This window comes from Phascolarctos cinereus, unplaced genomic scaffold (genome assembly GCF_003287225.1).
Source record: "Phascolarctos cinereus isolate Bilbo 61053 unplaced genomic scaffold, phaCin_HiC Scaffold_4;HRSCAF=312, whole genome shotgun sequence".
NCBI lineage: Eukaryota > Metazoa > Chordata > Mammalia > Diprotodontia > Phascolarctidae > Phascolarctos > Phascolarctos cinereus.
This window is the reverse complement of record NW_027555847.1, coordinates 160,780,929-160,800,343: the sequence shown is the minus strand read 5'-3', so window position 1 is coordinate 160,800,343 and position 19,415 is coordinate 160,780,929. Positions and strand designations below refer to the sequence as shown.

Sequence of the window (19,415 nt, the reverse complement as noted above, 5' to 3'; positions counted from 1 at the left end):
GGGTGAGACTAGGGAGTTCTCACTGTGGACAGCCTCAGGTAAGCGAGTCCAGTGGGTTCATCCATGCGGGCCTGTCCCTGTCCCGCTGCTTCCCAGGTAGTCACTCCACACCACGGCCCAGCCTATGGGGTAGGGTTTTATTTGTAGCTGGATACCAGTCACTAATGATTATACTCCAGAAGTGGAGAGAAGGGAACCTGGACTAAGGATACCCATAACAGACCAGCTCCCAATACCTCAGTCCTCCCTGCCTGTGGGAGAAGAGGCTCTTGAGAGGCAACATGGCATATTAGGTGGAGTGTAAGAGAGTCAGGAAGATCCAAATTCCTTAAGTCCCATCTCTGACATGAACTGTACCTTTTTGAGCCTTAGCTTCTAATTTATAAAATGGGGATGCTAGTTCTGGTGTGTAGCCCTTACCTCACAATGGTGTTATAAGGTTCAAATGAGAAGTCATTTAGTTATTAAGGGGCTATCTCGCAGCATGCTGGAGCTGAGAGGAAGCCAGGGGGGAGATACACCTCAGGTAGGAAGAGGCAAATGAGGACTCCCTCAAGCCAAGCTGAAAGAAGTGAGCTCTTGGTATGGACAGGCCCTGGTCCATGCATTTTAGATCTGGGAGAAACCCCCAGAACTAGAGTGATTTAGTGCCTTGGGGTGGCGGTTATTGGGCCACACACTGATGTGCTCCTCTCACCCCATCTCCTTCTTTGGCAGATAAGTCTTTCATAGGGCTGATCTCATCAGGGCCTTACTTGGCTGCTTCCTCTACAGTCTGGGGCCTTTTCTTTTCCATCCCCCATGCCCTCTGTCCTATAGTAGGGCTGGAAAAGACTCTCGGACGCACAGCTGCCCATGGCCTTGTGTGTGTGCAGCAGCAGGTGGGGAAAGCGAGATGTGAAGTACTGGACGAACTCCTCAGGCACCTGGCCAAGTGCCTGCCTCACCTCCATGGGCAGCTCCTGGTAGTGGTGTCTCTGTGGGGGAAGAAAAGGGAGACCCAGGCTCAGTCAGACCCTTAAACTGAAGACAGGCCCTGTAACTGGTGACTCTAGCCTCCTCCCACCCCAGGCCCCTTCCTAGGGATCCAGTGAAAACCCATACCTTGTTTCTCATGGCCCGCAAAAGATCACGAACAGATGTCCCTTTGTATGATCGGAACTTTCTCAGGTCTGAGAGAGGGGGAAAGGAGACATGAGAGTTAATATGGGGTTCAAATATAAAGAAAAGTGGAGGGTAGGGAGGAGGAGAAACAGCAAGAGAGGTATTAAGGTCTGTGTCAGCCTTTGCAGGGGGAGTGGGAAGATGTGTATAGAGGGGAGAGCCTCCAGGACAGGGCCTGGTCTAAGGGAACCAGCCTCAGTCTTCAATTCTCTGGATAAGAGAGGCCCGGCCTTTCCTTTCCAGTCCTTCCTTATCCACCTCCTCCCCACCTGATTGCAGTGGTCCGGAGATGTGACACTGCCAGTTTTGTCTGACCACGATCTTGCCTCCAGCTTCCAGAGCTGTCACCAAAGGCCCCTCCGCAGCCTCCTTCTCCACTCGGTCACTGACATCCTAGAGCCAGCCAACAAAGAGTCATTGAGCCCCCAGCCCTGGACATACATAGAGTCTGGTTGTCTTGCCTTTAAGGCATTTGCAGTCTAGTTGAGGAGACAAGAATGTATGGGCCAATCTAAGACCAATCCATAACTATGTAATGTTCTGCATGGGACTTGGTGGTATCGAAGTTAAGGGAAGAGAGAAAGCAATGAGGCTTATAGATCTCAGGAGCTGAAACCTGGTAGAATTTGGATAGGTGTAGGAAGTAGAAACTGGCATCCCGTTATGTGAAAAGTCATTCTGACCAGCAATTATACTACTGGACATAACACCCAAGAAGATCAATCCAGAAAGATCTTATGTGCAATAGAGTATTCACAGCAGTATTAGGCTTAGCAGCAAAAAACTGAAAGGGAGAAATGGGCACCCGTCAACTGGGCTGAGCATTCGCTCATATCCATGTATGGGATGATAAGCTGAACACTTTGGAGAACTATGGGAAGATTTGTATGAAATGGTGCAGAGCGAAGAAGGACCCAAGAGTTAAGCTGTTGTATGCATAACTACAATAATATAAATGATAACGATAAAAAGTGGTTGTAATGAACCCTTTCTTGGAGAGCTTCTAGGGAACAACACCTTCCTCTCAGTGGAGAGACGGGTACTGTGGAAGTGGAAGGTGGTATACACTACTAGATAGATCAGCTGTGTCAGCGTTGCTTATATGCTTTACTTTGTTGTAAGGACAGTGAGTGTTTCATGGGTGAGGGTGAAAAGGAACTGATTGGTCTGAGGACAAAGGATGACCAAAAAAAGTTTAAAAAGGTCGTTCTCATCAGAGAAGCACAGGATTAAAGGTTGAGATATGAAACTGAACCTTGTATTCTGGCCACAGTTCAGAAGTTGGCCTGAAGAGAGGTAAGGATTTAGGTAGCGGAGTAGTGGGGTTTTACTCTGGCTAAAGTGGGGACAAATTGTGGAAGACCTTGTCATTTAATGGCCGGGAAAAGCTTCAGGGTTTGCAGCCAGCCTCATTCTCCTGGCTTTTCTTCCTCTCTATCCAAACCAAGGCTCTTTTTCTTCTCTTCTTTCTGTCTCTTTCTTTTCTTTTTTTTGAAGGCAATTGGGGTTAAGTGACTTGCCCAGGATCACACAGCTAGTAATGTCTGAGGCTGAATTCAAACTCTGGTCCTGATTCCAGGGCTGGTATGCCACCTCCCCATTGTCCTTCCCCATTAATTTCAATGGAGAATGTTTAGCCACAGAGATTAGTTTTTCTTTGCTCCAACATTATGTCACCCCACTTCCCTTTTTTGAGATTTTAGGTTTTCCCTCTCTCACTTGTGGCTGGTGGGAAACAAATACTGTTCTATAAGATCCCCTCCAGCTCAAATCTTGTTCGCCTACATTGATACGTATGTGTTTTGGTTTGTTCTTTTCTTTTCCTAACCAGTGAGAAAACATAGGACATTCACTGTGTCAGATGATTAGAGTTTGGCATAGACCTATGTCATGTTCAACATGGCTTTTGAGGCTGCTCACTTGTATGGGAGGATAGCAACGAGGCAATTAACAACTGTACAGGGATGAGCTCAGGAGAGGCATCATGGCATAGTGGATAGAGAGCCCTGGACTTGAAATCAAGAAGACCTGGGTTCCAGTCTCACCTCAGACATTTACTAGCTTTGTGACCCCATTCCCTTCACTTAACCTTTTCTCCTCTTGGAAAATGGGGATAACAACTGTGGGGTCTTTGTGAAGATCAAATAACATGAGGGATGTAAGATGCATTGCAAATCTTAAAGTCCTAATAGAAATGTCAGCTGTCACTGTGCCTCTGACTCACCTTCCCCACAGCCATCAACTTTTAAGGTCCTGGGCCAATGGGCCGGAAGCCACGTGGCCTGTGAAAGCTGGGTTTCCAGTGATTGACCTTTTGTGACTAATGGGAGAGGAGAGGGCTACACTCTGGATGGTGGGGAATGAGATCTCACTTGCCCCCTTCTTTAACCACTAAAGGCAAAAGACTACCCAGGGCAGCCTTGAGGGGCAAGAAGAGTCACAAAAGAACATTGGTTGGGGGACAAGTCAGAGAAGCTGTCCTAACCTTACCCAAGTTGGCTTTCATTGGCTATGTATCAGCCTCAGAGCTTTTTAGCCCTGACTCAAAGGGATCCTCATTGAAGTTTCTGGTATGCTTTCTGGGGTATCTTTCCCCCAAATCCTGGCCTCAGTCTATACCCATCTAGGAGTGGATTTGAAAGTAGGAGGATGTCACCCACTGCTGGTGACAGGATCTGTGACAGACCAGAGGCTCTTGGGGAACCAGGTCTAGGAAAATCCCATATCTCTAGGACCAAAACCATCTTAAGATCTCCTTCCCCAAGGATTTTTCTCTTTTGGTGTGGCTGCCTCTTTTACCTGGAAGAACTGAAGCTCCTTGGCTCTGCTCCAAAAGAAGGGATGAGCTAGCACAGATTGTGCCAAAGGCCGAAGCTGGGGCTGAGGGCTCAGCATGGCCTCCACCAGCTCTTTGGCGATTACCTTTTCTGTAGAAGGAATGGCTGTCAGTCAGGCATGTTGGTCTTCCATTGCTCTCCTTCCCAAGTCATCCTCCATCTGAGGCTCTCTGTGCCCAGATAACAAGACGGCAAAAGGAAGGAGGAAAGGGGTCCCAGGGCTCTGGATGCAGTCTCCTCCCCTCCTAATGTTTCCTTACCATGTGTCACCTCCTCAAAGTGGTCCATGTGAGCAGCCCCTGCAAGGATGTTGGCCTGTTGGTGCAGGCTGTCCCCAAATGGGTGCCCCCCGCCTGACAGGACATAGTAGAACACCAACCCTGCTGAGAAGATGTCCACGGCACAGGTCTGAAGACAAAAAGCAAGGATGGGAGAAGACAGGCTCCAGAAGACCTTTCCAAGCTAATTCCACAACTGATCCAGATTTTCCCCTGAACCCACACATACAACTCCATTTTTTTCTTGCTTCAAGGCTCTCCATAGCCCTGAACTTTCCCCAAATAGATCTCTCATTTCCATAATTCTGGATCAAATACAGTATGTGGAATAGACTGGATATATTTTTCTGTTATCTTATAGGGAGGAAAAATGGGAATGTAGGAAAGATTGGAAAGACACTGTGAGAAAAGGAGTGGGAGAGATCCAGAAACCAGAGAGGAAAGATGATGTTAGAGGGGACTACTTTATCAAGTGTGACTGAAAAGACCTCAATCCAAATTTCCATTCATGGTCAGGTTTCTGCCCTAGGGATCATTGGATCCTAGATTTAAAGCAGGAAATATATTAGAGGGCATTCTACAGTGAGGAAACCGAGGCTTTGAGAAGATTTGTCAGTGGTGAGGAAGGACAGAAAAGTCTGAGGCTTAAAGCATTTACACTAGGTGTTCCCTACACCTGGGATTTTTTCCCTCCTCATCTCTGCCTCCTGGCTTCCTTTCAAGTCCCAGCTAAAATATCACCTTCAACAAAAAGTCTTTCCCTAAGCCCCCTTAATCCTAATACCTTCCTTCTTGTTTATCTCTAGTTTATCCTATATATATCTTATTTGTACATGGTGGTGTGCATGTTGTCTCCCCATCAGACTGTGAGCTTTCTGAGAGCAAGAACTGTCTTAGAGAGTTTAGTATAGTGCCTGGCACATAGTAGGTACTTTACAAATGCTTTTGACAAACTGACTGGCCTGGAACCCTGGGAAAGGAAGACCTCATGACCCTGAGACCAAAGGGGACTGGCTGAGCCCAGAACTAAGGTGTCCAGCAGTACAGCTCTTGATGTGGAGTTTCTGCCCTCCCTCTTGACTGTAGGCAGGGTCAAGTCCACTCACAGGACTTTCTGGGGGTTCATCCTGTAGGAGCTCTGGGGCAATCCAGCCCTCAGTTCCTGGGATGCCAGAGCAGAGACTGAAGGTGTGACGTCCAGCGGGCAGCTTCTTGCAGAGGCCAAAGTCAGAGAGGACAGCTCGGCTCCGGCCCCGGCTGTCAGGCCCCGTGATGAGGATGTTACAGGGCTTCAAGTCTCGGTGGACTGAGGAACACAGAAAAGGTAGGCTAGGACGGAGGGGAACTGGTGAGGGTTGGTAGTGTTGAACTGGGGTGAAAAGAGCAAAGTTTTGTTGGGGCTTAGAGGAGGGCAGAGAATATTGGTTCAGGTGGGGAGTGAGCACTGGGGCATTAACCCTGCACCCCCACCCCATACCTATGTTCAGAGAGTGTAGGTGGACCAAGCCGGAGGTCAGCTGGTATAACAGGTCCACTGGCTCGAGGCCCAAGCGATCTAGGGCAGGATTTTCAACATACTGAGGAGAGAGGCACCAAGGTGTTAAAACTATTATCACCTTCCAATTTTTATCCCCTTTTAAAAGAAATTTCATTGTTTATTTCCCCTTACATCTTCCTCCCATGGGAACAAACCCTCTGGAACAAAGGAAAACATTGAAGCAAAATCAGGAGAGATAACAAGCAAACAAATATATTCAAAGCAAGCTGTGTGCAGGATAAATAAAAAATAATTAAAAGAGAGAAAATGTGGTACCCTTTCAACAGTGTTAGCTTCTTGAGGGTAGAGCCAGTCCTTATTTTTGTGTCTTCAGTGTCCAGAACAGTACTTGACACATATCAAGCCATATCCACACCATACCATCTCCACTCAAACCATCATGTCCACCTCCACCCCAGTAGAACTCTGGACTCCCCTCCTGGAATCATCCTGGGCTCTGATAGGTCTATAGCTTTCACCTAATCTTGCTCAGATCCAGACCTCCAGTTCATATCATGGCCATCTCTACTCTGGGTGATGTATAATCCCTTTCCCTTTCCCAAGGCTTCCCTTCTCCAAGGCTTCCCTTCCTGTGTTGTTTTCCATTGGTAGACTATAAACTCCTTAAAGGCTTGCTAGCTTGTATGCATGTCCCTAGCACTTAGCCCAGTGCCTCACACAGGGTTAAATGCTTGCACAATGTGGAATTTGCATTTGTATCAACTTATCTTTTCTTTCTTCAAAATGGATCTTTTGAATTTCTTCCTTTCTCTTCCAGTCTTGGAACTCAATTTTCCATTCCTGAATTACTATAACAGCCTCTCAATTTTTTTTCTTCTAATATCTCCTCCTTCAATCCTTCCTGCTGCTGGGAAATGATTTTTCTGTCCTCGTTAGAGGCAAGAAAGAGACTGCTGGGGTGAAGCAGTTTAGTAGTCTGGGAAGAAACTGAAGAAAAAAATCAGAAGGATGGGGTTCTAATCTTGACCCCTTTCACCTTATAGCCAGCTGACCAGAGGCAAGTCAGTTAACCTATCTGTGCCTCAGTTTTTCCAGCTGTACACTAAAAGAAAATCATGTCTTCTCCACCTTGCAAGGTTGTTGTAAAGGGTCAAATGAAATGTATGAAGGTACTTTATAAACACAAAGCACTACATAAATGTCAGCTGATAGGGAAGCCAATCTTTCTATCCTAAATCTAACCTTACCTAAGCTACTGGGGAGCTGTCTTGTCACCTGGAAAGGAGGAAAGGGTAGAGGCCCTACTGGTGTCAGGCTCACCTCCTTCAGGGTGGCTGTGCAGAGCTCCAAAGCAATGTAATGAAACTGGGGTCCCCGCTCAGTGCAGAAGTAACGTAACACACTGGGGTGTGAGTCTGACTCCTGCAGCAGCTGCACCTCCCGGTGCACCAGGCTGAAACACTCCCGAAGCAGTCGCTTTACAGCTACTGCTCGTCCTTCGAACTGGCCCCTGGGTGGAAAGAGAGAAAGAACCCTAGGATAGACGAGGGGACTGAATGATCTCAAAACTGATGGCTGGCCAGTGCTCCTGCATACTCCAAGGACTGCACTTATCACTTCCTGAAGTAGGCTGGCCTCATTCTGTGCCCCAGATGAGAGTGCAGGCTGATGGGTAGGAATTCCAGGATTGGCCACCTGGACCTTGCTCACCTGAACACAAAGGTGCCACCTGTGCCACGGCCCAGAACATGTTTAGGGTTGAAGGAGATCTTTCCCACCACAGTGAGCTCTTCATCTGAGGCTAGAAGAGAGGGAGCAGGTCTTTAGGAAACTCACCTTTCTGTAGGTACCTACATTCCTAGGAGCATGATCCTGGTTTCCCCTTTGCCCTTCTTCCTTTCTTGCTGTAATCATCACATTCCCTCATCACTCTCCCTCCTCTCTTTTTGTTCTCTTCACTCAACTGGGACCCTCTTCCTTTCCTTTCTTTCTTACTTTTCTACTCCTATATGTTCTTTGCATCTTCCTCTTCTCTCTCTAACAATCAGAGGTAAAATGACTTGCCCACGGTCACACAGCCAGTAAGTGTCTGAGGTCCTCCTGACTCAGGTCCTCCTGACTCTAGGTCCAGTGCTCTATCTACATCTTTTTACCAACCCAAATCTCTGGAATGTTTTCCTGCTTTTCCTTTCCCCTATGGCTTGTTCCATCACTTTCCTTTCTCTGTTCCCTTCCAATATCCCATGCAAAAAGAAACAAGTTTATTTATTACCTTGTAAAGTAAAGCAGAGCAAATATATTATTTCCATTTTACAAATGAAGAAACTGAGGCTGAGAAAAATATGTGATCTGCCCTACGTCACATAGCTAGTAGAATTACAATTTAACTCAGGTCCTCTCTTTCTGAGCCCCAGTACTCTTTCTATTCTAGCACATGAGATGGAAAGGAATCTGGAGTAGAAGGAAGGGAAAGGAGTCCAGAGAACGAAGGACCTCTTCCAGTCCAAGAAGAATGGATGATTCCTCAAGCAAATAGTTCTCAAGTTAAACGGAAAGTTGACAGATTCTGTGGGCTAACAGGGCATTCAATATGTCAGAGTCTTCAAGAAGAGATCACTGTAACCAAAAAAGCATTTCTGTGGGTTTGTGATTTCTAAGAGCTAGGGAGCAAACCACAAGGGGAAGGAAAGAAGTTGTGTTGAACTGGCTAGGTCCCAAGGCCTCCCAGATATGGAGAACATAAATCTGAAGTGGCTACCATTTTTATGTCTTAAAAATAGCTAAGTGGCAAGAGTGAATACAATACTCCAAATTTTTATTTTTTTATTTTTTGCTTACCTGAAATCAGAGGAAGATAAGGCTTACATAGCATACAAATTGGGTATCCTAGAGGGATAATGAGCAAGACAGCTTAAAGGCTTCCTTTCTTGAAGAAAGGAGAAGCTGAAAGAAGAGTCCTTTGCTCAGTTAATTGGGACAATGATGGAGAAGCAAATAGAAGGAACAACTCCCTATCCCAAGAGGAAAAAAACCCAATCAGGATGGCAAACTCTTAGCACCCACAGGACCTGAATGTGAATGGTAAAGTGACAATGCATGCTCCCATTGACGGAACACTTCAGTTTAAAAAGAAAAAATGGAGGAGGCAGCTAGGTGGCACAGTGGATACAGCACCAGCCCTGAAGTCAGGAGGACCTGAATTCAAATCCCGCCTCAGACCAAACACTTGACACTTACTAGCTGTGTGACCCTGAGCAAGTCACTTAACACCAATGGCCTTAAAAAAAAAAAAAAGAAAGAAAAAAATGGAGGCAGAGCCAAGATGGAGTAAAAGCAGTGACTTGCTTGAGCTTTCTCCCCCAAACCCCTCCAAATACCTGTAAAAAAATGACTCTAAACAAATTCTAGAGCACCAGAACTCACAAAGACAGAATGAAACAAATTTCCAGCCCAAGACAACCTGGATGTTGATAGGAAAGGTCTCTTGTGCTAGGTTGGGAGAGGAGTGCAGTTCAGCATGGGTTGCAGAGGCAGATAGGGTCCCAGCAAACCCAAAGCAGGCCTTAGGAGACTGAATCACAGGCAGCTATGGCAGTTTCCAGACTTCTCAACCCACAACCACCAAAGACAACTTAGAAAGTCAGTAGGAAAGGTCTGTAGGACCTGAGTGAGAGAGGAGTGGGTCCAGCCCCATGCCTGGCACAGCCCTGGGGCGACAGCACTGTTGGCTGCTTCTGGAGCTCTGGGCCCACAGATGGTGAGGGTATTGAGTGGCTGATTAGAAGGGGATTGCAAGGATCTCTTTGCTGGTGCTGAGGCAGGATCCTCTTGCTTTGCCCATGTTTGGATCTGGGTCAGTTCCGGGTGGCAGTCCTGGGGCAAGGAGGCACGCTGGCATGGTGGAGCTTGTAGCAGAGGTGAAGAAGGAATCCTCCTCACAGTTCCAAGGCAGAAAAGTGTGCTTGTGGTCACTCATAGACCAGAGCACAGGCCAGGAAAGGAATAAATACCTCGCCTTTGATTGTACCACCTTGGAAGAACTGAAAATTTACAGTTCCCTAAAAGTACCTCTGAAAACAGCTGCACAAACCCCCCTAAAGCTTGGGACAGTACATCCTCCACACTGGAAGCAGAGCCCTACCTTAACAAAGAGTTAAAAAGTCAAGTGATTGGCTGGGAACGTGGGCAAACAGAGGAAAAAAACTATAGAATCATACTTTGGTGACAAAGAAGATCAAAACATACAACGAGAAGAAGACAACAAAGTCAAAGCTCCTACATCCAAAGCCTCCAATAAAAATATGAATTGGTCTCAGGCCATGGAACAGCTCAAAAAAGATTTTGAAAATCAAGAGAAGTAGAGGAAAAATTGGGATGAGAAATGACAGTGATGCAAGAAAATCATGAAAAACTAATCAACAGTTTGCTAAAGGAGACCAAAAAAAATACTGAAGAAAATAACACCTTAAAAAAATAGACTAACCCAAATGGCAAAAGAGGTCCAAAAAGCCAATGAGGAAAAGAATGCCTTAAAAAGCATAATTGCCCAAATGGAAAAGGGAGTCCAAAAGCTCACTGAAGAAAATAATTCCTTAAAAATTAGAATGGAGTAAATGGAAGTTAATGACTCTATAAGAAATCAAGAAATTATAAAACAAAACAAAAAGAATGAAAAAATAGAAAACAATATGAAAAATCTCATTGGAAAAACAACTGACCTGGAAAATAGATCCAAGAGAGATAATTTTAAAATTATTGGACTACCTGAAAGTCATGATAAAAAAAAAAAGAGCCTAGACATCATCTTTCAAGAAATTATCAAGGAAAACTGTCCTGATCGTCTAGAACCAGAGGATAAAATAGAAATTGAAAGAATCCACCAATCACCTCCTGAAAGAGATCCCAAAAGGAAAACTCCTGGTAATATTATAGCCAAATTCCAGAGTTTCCAGGTCAAGGAAAAAATATTTCAAGCAGTCAGAAAGAAACAATTCTAGTATTATGGAAACACAATCAGGTTAACACAAGATTTAGCACCTTCTACATTAAGGGATCAGAAGGCTTGGAATATGATATTCCAAAAGTCAAAGGAGCCTAGGATAAATACCAAGAATCACCTACCCAGCAAAACTGAGTATAATCCTTCAGGGGAAAAAATAGACATTCAATGAAATAGAGGACTTTCAAGCATTCTTGACAAAAAGACCAGAGCTGAATAGAATATTTGACTTTCAAATACAATACTCAAGAGAAACATGAAAAGGTAAACAGGAAAGAGAAATCATAAGAGATGTATTAAAGTTGAACTGTTTACGTTCCCACATGGAAAGATGATATTTATAACTCACGAAACCTTTCTCAGTATTGGGTAGTTGGAGCAAACGTGTGTGTGTGTGTGTGTGTGTGTGTGGTGTGTGTATAGACAGAGGGCACAGGGTGAGTTGAATATAAAGGGATGATATCTAAAAAATAAAATTAAGGGGTGAGAGAAGATCATACTGGGAGGAGGAGAAAAGGAGAAGTAGAATGAGATAAATTATCTCATGTAAAAGAGGCAAGAAAAGATTTTACAGTGGAGGAGAAGAGGGGGGGAGGTGAGAGGGAATGAGTGAATCTTATTCTCATCAGATTTAGCTTATGGAAGGAATAACATGCACACTCAATTAGATATGGAAATCTATCTTACCCTACAGGAAAATAGCAGGGGAAGGGGATAAAAGAAGGGAGAATGACAGAAGAAGGGCAGATTGGGGGAGGGGTAATCAGAAGCAAACACTTTTGAGGAGGGACAGGGTAAAGGAGAGAACAGAATAAATGGGGGGTGGGATAGGATGAAGGGAAATATAGTTAGTCTTTTACAACATGACTATTATGGAAGTGTTTTGCATGACTGTACATATATAATCTATATCAAATTGCTTGCCTTCTCAGTGAGGGTGGGTGGGAAGGGAGGAAGAGAGAGAATTTGGAACTCAAAGTTTTAAAAACAAATGTCAAAAATTATTTTTACATGCAACTGGGAAATAAGATATACAGGCAATGGGGTATAGAAATTGATCCTGCCTTACAGGAAAATAGAAGGGGAAGGGATAAGAGAAGGGGTGGTGGTGATAGAAGGGATGGCAGATTGGGGGAAGGGATATTTAGAATGCACTGCTATCTGGGGGTGGGGAGGGGAGAAATGGGGAGAAAAATTGGAACTGAAAATCTTGTGGGAGTGAATGTTGAAAACTAAAAATAAATAAATACATTTTTAAAAAGAAAAAAAAAGATCTAGAAAACTGTGGCAACATTTTGCCTCACTCTGGGAATCTTTGTAAGGTTTTGTTTTTTTTTTCAAGGCAGGGACCAATCTGCAAGTGTGGCTATAGTAAATCTCCCTATAGAGAAAAGTGAAGGGTAAGAAAGAGAGAGGCAATGGGTGGGTTTAAATGTATGAGAAATTCAGTAATGCTAAGCATATAACAACGACTTTTTATCAATCAACAAATGTTTTTAAGCACCTACTATGTGTGAGACGCTTCATTAGGTACTGGAGATGCAATATAATGAATGAACATTCCCTACCTATAAGGAATTTACTATCGTTCTGACATCCATCATGCAAGTGCTTAGTGGAAAGATTTCATCTTACGCTGAAGGGAATGGTTAGAGTATCTTTAGCTAACCAAGATATGATTGATTTGATAATTATCACATTTGACAAACTCCTGGGCCAGTGTAGATCTTAGGGATAGGACTATGAGTAAGAATTGAAAAAAATCAAGGCAAAGGCTAGGAATAAAACATGCTAATATGTTAAGAAGATGGTATGGACCCAGAGGAACAAAACCGCAGGTCAATTTTAAGCAAATAATCAAGAGACAATATGGTGGAGACAAGGCCTGCCTCAGACAGGAAGCCTTTTATACCCTTCCATTAGAACCATGGTATTTAATTTTGTTATATATGTCCATTGTCTTGTATGGTGGTTCAATTAGAAGGATGCTTAGTGGACCTTTACCCAATGCCACACTGGCACATTTCTGCTAGCTGGGGATAATAAATACAAAGTACTCCAATAAAAAGGCCCAAACTTTGGAGAATCAAGTGGATCCAGACAGTCAACTCCCTGGTACTCAAAGCATGTTGGCTTCCTAATTTAATTCTGATTTCCTAATTACATACTGAGTCTTTCAGCTGTGAATCTCTCTACCTGGCCAAAAATTTTGAATCTAGCCTTTCCTCTCATTTCAGCCCTGGATCTCTGGGCTCCACAGACATCTTATTATGAGCACAGTTTGGCTTTTCAATTTGGGCTTGCTCTTTTTTTCACTTGGCCCTGCATCCTTAGCCCTAGGTAAGGATTCTTCCTCCTCCCAGCTTCCCCATGCAACCTGATGGTCTGCCTAATCACTGGAACATCATGTTTCTGCCCATAACAGGCGGTACATTAATGGCAGAAGATTATCTAATGCCAACAGGTGGCTGTCCAGGCAAGCTCAAACTTGATGGCTGGGTTTAAGCCCAGCAGAATTGGAACCACTGCGCTGTTTCTGTCGCCCACCAGACAGGGGCGCTTGGCAGCGTACAGATGCATAGGTCACCTGCCCAAACACAGCACACTAACCATCTCTGCCACATAAGTCTGGATCAAATCCTCTAAACAGTAATCACAGCCCACAGATCAAAGTCCCTGGCATCTCCACAGTGACACTGGTCTTCTTGCTATTCCTTGAGCAAAATACTCCATGTCCTGACTTTGGGCATTTTCACTGGCTGGGTCCTCCATGCCTAGAATGCTCTCCCTTCTCATCTCTGCTTCCTCACTTCCCTGACTTCTTTCAAATTCCAACTAAACTACTGTTATCCCCTACACATTGCAGGGATTAGGGGCTCAGCACCCCCAAGATCTGGAAAATCTGTGTAAAATTTTTTGGGCCTCCCTTTGTACCAGAGAAGAAGTCTGAAATTTTAATTTTTCTTTTACGGGATGTTTACAGTACCTTATTGTAAAATTTAGGTTGTCATCTGCTGGCCTTTGTGTGTTGTCTGCGGCTTTTCAAAAACTCCCGAAAATTCCCATTTAATATCTTATGCCAACTCACAATATGTTGAAACCATGATGGGGAAAGTCGACTGTAATTGTTTGCATGTTCTTGTCTCCTTCTCTATACTGTGAGTTCCTTGAGAGCAAGGAGTAGGATTTTTTTTACCTTTCTTTGTTTCCCTGCATTTAGCAGCACAGCCCTGACTTATAGTAGATGCTTAATAAATGCATGTCCACCTGACTTCCCAGTGTGGCCAGTTCTAGATGGCCATTAGATAGAACTCTACTTATCAGCAGGTACAAAGACGACTGTGTTCTGAAGGGAAGGTTCTGAAGGGACACAATTGGCCCAGTAGTCCACACTGATTTTATAGTCGATTTAAGATTGTCATCAAGGTGTTCAAACTTGGGAACCACCAAAAGATCTAGCAGGGGGGGATATAGCAGCAACAGAGAAACTGGTATCAGCTAAGGCCCTTGTCTGATCAGTCTATGATCATACACGTACCTGCATGTCAGCCTATAGGTAAACCTGCTGAGCTAGGAATGCACCCCATGATACATCTGAAGATAAGATCCACATTATCTTTCAAACCAGACCTGATATAATTACTCAGTATCCTGTCACATCAAGCCAGGAGTGTGTAAAGAATGGATTGCAAAGAATGGACAGCCAACTAGAAGTGGGTAAGCCCAGGCAGAGTTTAGAATTTCAAATTTCTGGATATGTTGAGAAGATTCTATGACTTTCCAAGATGATGTAGATTCAGGAAACACTCCAAAGCCAAAGGTCAGAATGGCATTGTAAGCCAAAGGCAGGCCAGCTGGGTAACATAATGGATTGAGTGCCGGATCTGGAGTCAGGAAGACCTGAATTAAGTCTGGCTTTAGACTTTGACTAGCTGTGTGACCCTGGGCAAGTCCCTTAACCTTTTTATACCTCAGTTTCCTTAACTGTAAAATGGAGATAATACTAGCATCCACCTCCCAGGGCTGTTGTGAGGATCAAATGATATAATATTTGTAAAGCACTTAGCACAATGTTTGACACATAGTAGGCACTTAAAAAATACATGTTTCCTTCCTTCTTCCAGCAAGAGCAGGTGAGGTAGAGTAGGAAAACACATGAGCTGACTTCATATGTATAATGGATATCATGTTTCTTGCCTTCTCAGTTTGGTAGAGGAGGGGGTGGAAGGAGAGAGAAAATTTGGAGCTGAAAATAAAAATTTTTTAATTAAAAAAATATAAGCCTGCCATCCTAATCCTGGCAGAGGTAGGGGTGGGGGCAGGAACCTGAGCTTGGGAGTCAAGAAATCTTGGATCTATTAACAACTTTGCCACTAACTAGCTCCATCTTAAGCAAGTCACTTTAAACTCTTTGGGTCTCATCTGTAAAATCTGTATTCCTCATCATCTGTAAAAATGAATGAATGAATGAATGAATGAGACTAAATGATCTCTCAAGTCCCTACCAGATCTTACACTCTATGGCTGAATGACTTTGGATATGTAGATGTTAGAAATCAAAATTGAGTGTCGGGCTGGAAGCAAGTAAGTAGCCAGGCAAGTAGTTAGAAAAGAAACAGATACGGCAAACCAGAGACCCCTCCCAAAATGAGGGTTCTGCAGAAATGAATTCTTGAATATTTGTCCTTCTTTAGTAAGAACCAATAACTGACTTCTCAGACAGGTATGACCAGGAGGTTTAGGCTTCTGGAGCAGAGCAACTTGCCACTCTGGCAAGATTCTGTTGTCAATTAATTAATTAATTAAATGATTGGTTAATTATTCTGCTCTCACCATTCAAGCATTTCTATAAGGAAGGAAAGTGAGAGCTCCCTGGAGTTTAATTAAAGAGTCCAAGGAAGGGGAATTAATAGGAGTGTAAAACATTAATAGTAGATACTATATTAAGTCTTAGAGAGATAATTGAGTGTTATAAGAAATCATGGCAGAGGTTCAAGAAACCAGAAGTTCTTATAATAGAAACAGCAATTTTAGGCTTTTCAAAGCTATAACTAACAATTTTAGTGCCTGGGGCAAGCGGTATAAATTGGGCCCCTGCCTCAATTTTGGTAATTCATGATATAAAATACAAGAAATAATTAAGACCAATTAGATGAGTAGGAAGTGTAATTAGTTATTAAAGTGACTCACAGATAGGTGTTATTAACAATGTCCTTGTAGCTATGGTAACAATGTCCTATTTTTTAACTAATTATTCTTGCTAACTACATCTAAATTCAGTTGTTTCCAGCTGCTTAAGAAATTAATGTGTTAAATTTTTGCTCCTGTCTAATTTGGGGGCCCTGGACAAAGTCCCAATTGGCCTGCCCCAGTTAGAGCTCAGAGTATATCTGAGAGTATAGCACCAGAGATTTAGAGCTTGAGAGAAGCTTAGAGATCATCTGGTCCAACCCCTTTGTTTTATAGATGAAGAAACTGAGGCCCATAAATAATATGACTTGCCCATTGTCACAGAGTGGCAGAGGTAGCATTTGAATCCAGGTCCTTGGACTCCAAATCCTGTGCTTTTCTTTCCACTGTACCACAGATAGGTGATAAAGTAATGGTATTTCTAACCCTATGGAACGATAGATTGAAGACTGCTTGGGAAGAATCCCATAATTTAATTGTGGACAGACTAGATGAAATCTATGCAATTTTCGTGAAATCTTCAAGAAAATTGAAGTTGTCTGAGAATAAATCCTTAACACAAGAAAGAAATTAGTTCTGGGTGCCAGAATAGGAAAAGAAGAATTTGAGGAGATAAAAGTAATAGACATGTTGGCTCTCTGCTTAGAGGAAGACATCGTGGAGAAATTAAAGTATATAGAAACAAGTCTTAGTCAGAAACAGGGAATTATATCTGGGATTAGTATGTTTACATATTTATACTTCAAAATGATAATAATAACCTGCTTTCAAGATGGTACTTTTAGTTTACAAAGCACTTTGAAAATAATATTTCATTTTATCCTCACCTCAACCCTGAGAGGTAGATGCTATTATTATCCCCATTTTATAGGTGAGAAAACTGAGGCAGGCACAGGTAAAGTGATTTGCCCTGGGTCACACATCTAGTAAATGTCTGAGGCAGGATTCAAACTCAGGTCTTCCTGACTCCAAATGGAGTGCTCTATCCTTTGCACCAATTAGGTAGTATACCTTTGGCAGAACATGCTACAAATACTAGATAACTACCATCCAATTAGAGAGACAGAATCATGGAAATCATGGAAACATCCCAGGATTTGGAGGTAGGAGAACTGGGTTCGAATTCTACTTCTGACACTAGCTGCTGACCTTGGACAAGCTATCATACCCCCACTGAACTTCAGTTTCATAGGTTTGGAGCCAGAAGGGATCTTGTTATTATTGTTCAGTCATGATGCCATTTTGGGGTTTTCTTGGCAAAGATACTGGAGTGATTTGTCATTTCCTTCTCCAGTTCATTTGACAGATGAGGAAACTGAGGCAAAAAGGGTTAAGTGACTTGTCCAGGGTCACACAGCTGGTAAGTGTCTGAGGCTGGATTTAAACCCAGATCTTCCTGACTCCAGGCCTGGTGCTCTATCCACTGTACCACCTAACTGCCAGAAGGTCTTTTAGTTCAACTGCATTTTACAAATAAGGAAACTGAGACTTTGAGAGGATAAGTGACTTCACCAAGGTTGCACTGGCAATAAGTGGCCGGGCCAGAAGCCAACCTCAAGCCCTCTGATTTCAAGGTCAGCACTTTCTCCACTGGACCTTACCATCTATAAGGTGAGATGATGACGCCTGATAGGATGATATATGTAGAGCTGGAAAGGACCTTGGAGGTCTTCTAGTCCCTTTCCTTAGTTTATGGATGAGGAACTGGTCCGAGAGAGGTGAAGCATTTTGTGATATTTTTTGTGATGCTCACATAGGTAGTGAGCAATAGAACCTTTATTTGATCTCAGATTCCCTGACTCCAAAACCAGTGAGTTTTCCACTGTAGGACCAGAACACCCCCAAATGCTCCTGTCAGAGGATGGGAAAATGCTTTATAAACCTGAAAGCATGACCCACACTTAGCACAGTGCCTATCACATGGTAGGTGTGCCTGTCACATTTTAAGTGCTTAATAAATGTTTATAGATTGCTGGCCTGTGTGTTATTATTAGATTACCAATAGAGAAATATTAGGTGGTCCCAGGAAAAAGACGCAGAGATGCTAAAACTTAGGAATGTCAGGCCTTCAGAGAGCTGCTAGGCTTCCCCATTAATCTTTATCCCAAGGCCAGATAGTACTATTAGATTTTGTGTGGATTATTGAAAGTTAACATTTAAAACCAAACCTGATGCATCTCCTGTACCCAGCATTGTCATATTATTATGCATATTCAAACAATGTTTGCCTAAGATATATTTAGGCAAAGTATGTTTTCCTGAAAGACTATTGTATGGAGAACTCACACAAGGTAAGTGCTGACATGGAGGTCAGAAGAAGCAATACAAGGAAACTCTCAAGGTCTCTCTGAAGAATTTTGGAATTGATTGTGAGACATGGGAGATGCTGTCTGTCACAGAACCAGATCCAGCATGGCATGCCTACATCAAAGAAGGTGCTATGCTCTATGAGCAAAACAGAATCGCAGTAGCTCAAAAGAAATCTGAGATGTGCAAATTTAGAGACATCTCCATTCCAAATTCTCATGTGGACTATTTGTGCTCGACCTGAGATAGCGCTTTCAGAGCCTGTATTGATCTGATCAGCCACAGTACCTTGACTCGAACACAATGATGTCATTTTGGTCCTCTTCGAGAACAAAGGACAACAGCCATTATTATAGGTATCGAATACAGCCAAAAATCATTTGGATGATAGAATTAGGTGAAAGAAAGTGGCATTGAATAGTCATGAATAGTCTTTTTAAAATCAGATAGTCTAGATGTGTGACCCAGGTCTGAGGAATTCAATTGCCTCTTTCCAAGGGTTGGTCAATGACTGATTTAAGCGAGTTGGACGCAGGGGTACGCTGGAACCATCAGGCTCAAGATCCCATTGTTAAATTTTTAGTGTGAACATTGACATATTGGAAGTCAACAAAAGCTTGAGTTATTGTTTTGATATTATTGTTTTGATCTCCTAGACTTTAAAAAGTAAGTAGAGAAAATGTTAACAATGCAGATTAAATTTAAAAGTGGGTCATAATCTTAGGAGAGCTGCTGTTAAATATTTACCAGCATACTTCTGGTTGAAAGCATCTGTCACAATGTACATAGATGACTTTGCTCTTTTCATTCAGAGCATAGATGAGTCTCTGTAACTTCTCTGGAGGTGACTGAGCACAATTTGTAAAGCTGGCTGGATGGGGAAACTTATCTGGACTTTCAGAGGTCAAACGTTTGGGACACAAGTTAAGAAATGATCCTTCTTCTGGGAGCAGGGTCTCATGTTTATGGCCAGAGGCAGCTGGTGGCACAGTGAATAGGGTGCTAGATTTGAAGTCAGGGAGACCTGAGTTCAAATCTGGTTTCAGATACTTCCTAGCTGTGTGACCCTGAGCAAATCACTTAACTTCTGTTTGCCTCAGTTTCCTCATCTATAAAATGGGGATAATAATAGAACTTACCTT

General features: G+C 43.2%; 1 protein-coding gene across 1 annotated transcript in view; it reads right to left on the bottom strand.

Annotated features, from left to right (window-relative positions):
• Nucleotides 1–123: 123 nt before the first annotated feature.
• Nucleotides 124–19,415, bottom strand: part of ERN2 (endoplasmic reticulum to nucleus signaling 2) — a 31,648-nt gene continuing 12,356 nt past the window's right edge. Inside the window, exons 14-22 of the mRNA XM_020978637.2 lie at nt 7,488–7,578; nt 7,098–7,287; nt 5,757–5,856; nt 5,386–5,585; nt 4,262–4,409; nt 3,964–4,091; nt 1,434–1,557; nt 1,105–1,172; nt 124–977 (exon numbers count right to left, since the gene is read on the bottom strand). Of these exons, the coding sequence (XP_020834296.1) occupies nt 744–977; nt 1,105–1,172; nt 1,434–1,557; nt 3,964–4,091; nt 4,262–4,409; nt 5,386–5,585; nt 5,757–5,856; nt 7,098–7,287; nt 7,488–7,578 (1,283 nt within the window). The 3' untranslated portion in view covers nt 124–743. The remainder of the gene's footprint in view (nt 978–1,104; nt 1,173–1,433; nt 1,558–3,963; nt 4,092–4,261; nt 4,410–5,385; nt 5,586–5,756; nt 5,857–7,097; nt 7,288–7,487; nt 7,579–19,415) is intronic.